Source organism: Alosa alosa, chromosome 13 (assembly GCF_017589495.1).
Source record: "Alosa alosa isolate M-15738 ecotype Scorff River chromosome 13, AALO_Geno_1.1, whole genome shotgun sequence".
Classification (NCBI taxonomy): domain Eukaryota; kingdom Metazoa; phylum Chordata; class Actinopteri; order Clupeiformes; family Clupeidae; genus Alosa; species Alosa alosa.
Window position 1 is genome coordinate 24,325,444 of NC_063201.1, and position 6,000 is coordinate 24,331,443.

Here is a 6,000-nt window from a genome sequence, read left to right on the forward strand (position 1 = left end):
TGTGTGTGTGTGTGTGTGTGTGTGTGTGTGTGTGTGTTCAGTTCTCTAGTCACCTCAGATGACTGCTGCACCCTACTGTGTGTGCCTACTATAGAAGCTAAATTGAGTGTGTGTATATTTTGAACACTCATGGATTGTGTTGTTCTTGATTGGTGTGTGTGGTTTAGGATCTTCAGCGCAGTGCCAGTCATGAGGAGGAAGAGGTGGGACCTGGAGAGGAAGAGGAGGAGTTAGAGGCGGCGCCATTGTTTCTGCAGTATCCACTTCCTTACGAACCATCACCTCTCATGGCCTCCGACCTGCAGTTTGGAAACCCATACACACGAGGTACACACACACACACACACACGCGCACACGCCCACACACATGCCCGCACACGGCCACACACACACGCCCGCACACGCGCACACACACACGCCCACGTACACACTTACCTTATCAACAATCACCTCTCATGGCTTCTGACCTGCAGTTTGGAAACCCGTGTACACACACACACACACACACACACACACACACAAATACAAATACACACTCAGGGTATACACACTGACATCCTGTCTTTATTACACCTATCCTGTATTCATGTTGACACACACACACACACACACACTCTCAATACCAATGGTCCGTCTATCTGTTTTTTCAGATGGCGCAGACGGGGATGAGTTCTCGGATGAGATGTTGCCACGGTTACCGCCGATGGGCCCCCCATCATGGGACAGTAATGTGGTGTGTATCCAGCCTGCCCGCAACCTGAGTCGGCCAGACGGCCTTGAGGAGCCCGAGACGCAGCAGAGCAGTGTAAGACACACACACACACACACACACAAGCAAGCACACACATACCTGAGCCGATGAACTCGAGGACCCTGAGACGCAGCAAAGCAGTGTAAGACACACACACACACACACACACACACACACACACACAGCAAAACAGCATACTAATGGAACTCTGACATCGGTGAACTCTGTATTGAATATAGTGTGTGTGTGTGTGTTGGTGTTGTTTTTAGCAGCCCAGTCCCACTGAAGAGCCCACTCCTCCCGAGGCTCCAAGTACTCAGATCAGTGACACACCCATGCCCTTCTGCTTCGAGGCCAGGTAACACTCTCTCTCACACACACACACACACACACATACATTTTCCCTTCTGCCTTGAGGCCAAGCAACACTCCCCCACTCCTCAGCTAACTGTCCTGTTGCTCTGTGTGTGTGTGTGCGTGCGTGTGTGTGCGTGCGTGCGTGCAGTGGTGAGCAGAAGCGCTGTCCGCTGTGTGAGGTGATCTTCCCTCCGCACTATGAGCAGCGGCGGTTCGAGGAGCATGTGGAGAGCCACTGGAAGACCTGCCCCATGTGCAGCGAGCAGTTCCCCCTAGACTGCCAGCAGCAGCTCTTCGAGAAGCACGTGCTCACACACTTCGACGCCAACGTGCTCAACTTCGATTAGGATGGGCGGCGCACAGACACGCCCCTGGGTGTGTGTGTGGAGGTGGGGGTGTCAGCAGTTTGCACGTGTGAGTGAGAGAGATGATCATTCAGGAGAGGTTCTGTTTGAATGCTTATGAGAGCAGTGAGTTTACATGGAGCAAGTGTAGGTCTGTGAAGGGGTGTGTGTGTATGTGTGTGAGTAAGTAATGAAGTGAGTCTGTGAAGGATAGTGTGTGTGTGTTAAGGGGAGTGTTTATAGGGGACAGTGTATGTAGGTGTTCTTATTTTGTTGGAGGGTGTGTGTGTGTCTCTCTCTCTCTCTCTCTCTCTCATTATGATGTCTCATGTCTGATCAGCCCCTCAGTCTAGAATGAGATTTCAGAAGGCCGGGCCGTTGCCTGGAAACACTGACGTTGATTATATTATTCTTATTATTATGACTATTATTCTTTCTGTCACCATACTTAAACAGCGTCTTTTGGGTTTGTATGTCACAGTCACTGATATCATTACTCCACTCTGATTGGATGTCCAGGTAGCCTAACATTCTTCTGCAGCCTATCAGAGCCCAGCCTCATATTCTGCCAGCCAATCAGATACTCAGCTCAGGCTCTTCTGCTCCAATCAGGTAGCGCGTGTTTGTAGTGCGTGCATATGAATAAAGGCAGATCTGTTTTAAACCAGGGTGGTGAGGGGCTCTTCTTCTCACTCGCGGGTCTTTTAGTCTTCAGTTTGATTGGCTCCTGTATTATTACAGTTTATTAGAGTCTTTTAGTCTTCAGTTTGATTGGCTCCTGTATTATTACAGTCTTTTAGTCTTCAGTTTGATTGGCTCCTGTATTATTTAAAGCTCTTGATTTTAGCTCTGCGCATGTCTCATAGGTTCCTTCACCTGTTGAAGGTGTGTATTACATTGTCATCACTGTGTGTCCCTGCGTCTGGACTCTGAGTGTGTGTGTATGTGTGCGATTGCTCGCGCGCATGCACGTGAGTGTGTGTGTGTCCTGTAATCATCCTTTACTTATAACAATAAAGAGCTGTGGAAATAAACAGCTGTGTAATGTTTGTTTTGTTTTGCATTTCGAACACTTTCAACAATTTAGTGTCTGTACCTGTTAAATGTCTGTGCTGAAGATTCTTTAGACTCATAGCCAAGGGGTCCACAAAGTAATTTGCTTTTAATGACAAAGTTGAGGTTTTTGTTTTAAAAATTATTTTCTACAGATTATGACCCTTTTCACCAATAAAATTGTGTCTATTGTTCCCACACATTGGGACATTTAACTTGACTGACATATAACTTGAATCACTTCACTTAGGTTACACAGAGCCCCTCCTACTGCTGCTTAGCGCGGCTCATTTGCTAGCGAGCTAGCTGATGACCATGGAGAATGTTCCAGTAAGTCCATGTTGTCAAGGGATGCTAAATCCAAAGTTGACAAAAGACCAAGTTACACACCTGCCAGAAAAACACCTGATAGAGAACCTGACCACAACTTCAGATAATACAAATGGCATATGCTTAACTTTTATGATTATGAGAGGGTCCCCCTCAATCTCCCCCACAAAGGGTCCTTGGAACAAAAAAGTTTGAGAATCCCCTGCTTTAAACAACATACACGCTCTCTCTCACACACAGCTGTTACAATTCTACCATAACAACAACACACACACACACACACATATTGGAAGAAAGTGCTCTTGACACTGCTTGACACCAGAGGCCATTTTAATGTTTCAAATGTAATCAGGTTTACATTGATGAAGCAGCTGTTTTTTTGTTGTTTTTGAAGAGAGTACTGAGAGCATCCGGTGGGCACAAACCTCCCGCCGGTGCTAACATCACACACATAGGAACGTTGTTCTCCAGAAACATACGAAAATATAATTTAATGCACTTACACAGACAACAATACATTCACTATACACAATATATCAAACCCTCCGCGTCCTACTGGCACCATAATACTGTCACTGTAACGCTAACGGAGAAACCGGAGTTCTCAGAAGAAACATTTACGTCCATGCACTGATGATGATGATGATGAGGTCATGTTGACTGATTGACAGGCCCGCCAGGGGGGCGGGGTGTCTGGGTTTGGTCCCGCCCCTTTCCCCCTGACACGCCCTGCTCCAGCACCTTGCTTGCGTCCCATTGGTGCGATGCTTTGTCACTCAGTCCCTCTGCTCAGGGCTAGGACTCAGAAGAAAGAGGCCTGGTGACCTTACGACACCAAAGGGTCAGGCAGAATTAGAACGCTCACACACACACACACACACACACACACACACTGAAGGAATCTGGACTGGGCAGTCTGTCGGATCGCAGACTAATCTGATCAGATTGGGGGCGTCGTCCGTAACGCCCCAGCTTTTGGCGGCAGCCGAGTCCATGGTGGACCGGCCTGTGATTGGTCCGCGGCCGACTGGCACACGCAGCCTATTGGCTCTGGCCCTCTTTTGGCATGCGGTCCGCTCAGAGTTCACTGCTGTTGTGGTCCACAATTCAAAGGCAACCATACATATGGGTGTGTGTGAATTAACATAAGTCATCAGGGCACGCACACACACACACACACACACAGAGCACAGGAGGGAGGAGAGAAGGAGAGGGAGAGAGAAAGGATAAAGACAAACAGTGATCCAATGGGGAGGGAAGAGTGATGAACAGAACATGGAGGTGGAAGGGTGGAGAGAAAGAGAGAGACAGACAGAAGGGTGGAGAGAGAGAGACAGGACAGAAGGGTGGAGAGAGAGAGAGAGACGGACAGAAGGGTGGAGAGAGAGAGACAGACAGAAGGGTGGAGAGAGAGAGAGACGGACAGAAGGGTGGAGAGAGAGAGAGAGACGGACAGAAGGGTGGGAGAGAGAGAGAGACAGACAGAAGGGTGGAGAGAGAGAGAGGACAGAAGGGTGGAGAGAGAGAGAGAGACAGACAGAAGGGTGGAGAGAGAGAGACGGACAGAAGGGTGGAGAGAGAGAGAGAGACAGACAGACGGAAGGAGATATGAACAGAACGCTGTGTTTGAATCCTGCAGCGGAACACTCGTTGGCATGACAACCTGCGGCCTGCAGAGGTTGGCAAAGAAAACAAAAACACCTCAAACTATGTTGGCAACTGGTCTCTACAAAGTGCTTTAATACTCCCAGGACTGCCTCCCCCACACACACACCCTAACAGGGTCTGGGGTTTAAATAGTCCCAACACTACCTTCACACACACTCTAACAGGGTCTGGGGTTTAAATATTCCCAACACTACCCCCACACACACACTCGAACACAGGGTCTGGGGTTTTGTAATAGCTTTAGGTGCTTGCACACTGCCCCAACAAACGGCAACAAACCCCAATATTCTAAAGTTGGCAGTGGTTGGTTGCAGTCTTTAGAATGTTCAGAAATGCAACTCCCAGCTCCACACTGACTCCAGATCAGTCAAACTCGTACAACTCCACTCAACAAACACCAGCTGGCCCACACTGGCGGAGAACGCTGACCAAGTTGCTGGTGGTGTGCAAGGGGAGGGGTTTGGGGCGGGTGGTGACTGGGGTCAGGGCGGTGGGGGTAAGAGGAGGGTTGTTTGTGAAATGCTGGCGTTTTGGACTCCTGAGATTGTCGTTTTGGTGAGAAAGAACAAGCGTGGAGGTGGAGGAGAGGAAGGAGGGATAGAGAGACAGAAGAAAGGAATGAGGGAATGAGAGGTGAAAAAGAGAGGGGGGGAGGAACGAGAGGAATGTGAAACTTTGTCAGAGTGCACATCAAAGGCCATCTCTTCTCTGCTGAAAAACCCCAAATCAAATGGAATACAGGAATAAAGCATAAAGATCTTACATCTGATTATGAAAAGTTTATAGAATATATATACAAGACTATCTCTATGACTGCGTAATATATTGGGTATGTTATAATACAAAACATTCAAATACTTTCAACTACACCCCACACCAGCTGACTCAGTATAAACCAAACAGGCAGAAAGGACTATGTGTGTGTGTGTGTGTGTGTGTGTGTGTGTGTGTGTGTGTGTGTGTGTGTGTGTGTGTGTGTCTCCCTCCTGTTCTCTGAGTGTGGGTGAACTTGGTGTGGGGGTACAAATCTCTTGGCTAAATGCACGCCACCTTTCCTCACGCTAAGCACCATGTTGGAAAAATAATATCAAAGAACAATAACAATAAGAAAATAATAATCGGCAGAAGGGATAGCAGAGTGTGCAAAAATACAAAAGTGTGAACTCTATAAGAAGATACATCATCTCAAAACAGAAGAGGAGCAAAACCAATGCTGATAAAGAGACTTAAAGCATGCAAACGTAGTGTATGGTGGTGTGTGTGTGTTTGCGCAAATTACTATTTGCGTATGTGTGTGTTGGGTGTGAGTGTGTATTTTTGTGAGAGACTGTGTGTGTGTGTGTGTGTGTGTGTGTGTGGTTCCTCAGAGAGGAGGTAGAATGTGAAGGCTGGCAGATGCCCTCTTTGGGGGTGGGGGTGGAATGGTGGGGTGGGGTCAGGGTGGCTGGTTGGCACGGCGACGCGCGGCCGATGGGCCTACTGCTGCAGCTTGCGTAT

The 6,000-nt window shown here is 48.2% G+C and overlaps 2 protein-coding genes across 2 annotated transcripts in view; one reads left to right on the forward strand and one right to left on the reverse strand.

Annotated features, from left to right (window-relative positions):
- tax1bp1b (Tax1 (human T-cell leukemia virus type I) binding protein 1b) overlaps window positions 1-2,486 on the forward strand; it is a 28,736-nt gene extending 26,250 nt beyond the window's left edge. Inside the window, 4 exon segments of the mRNA XM_048260336.1 lie at window positions 168-327; window positions 651-805; window positions 1,021-1,109; window positions 1,257-2,486. Coding sequence (XP_048116293.1) covers window positions 168-327; window positions 651-805; window positions 1,021-1,109; window positions 1,257-1,455 — 603 coding nt within the window. The 3' untranslated portion in view covers window positions 1,456-2,486.
- A 2,851-nt stretch (window positions 2,487-5,337) lies between these two features.
- The window catches only part of jazf1b (JAZF zinc finger 1b), a 20,996-nt gene continuing 20,333 nt past the window's right edge, over window positions 5,338-6,000 (reverse strand). The window contains exon 5 of the mRNA XM_048261797.1: window positions 5,338-6,000. This exon is cut by the window's right edge and continues 156 nt beyond it. Within this exon, the coding sequence (XP_048117754.1) occupies window positions 5,980-6,000 (21 nt within the window). The 3' untranslated portion in view covers window positions 5,338-5,979.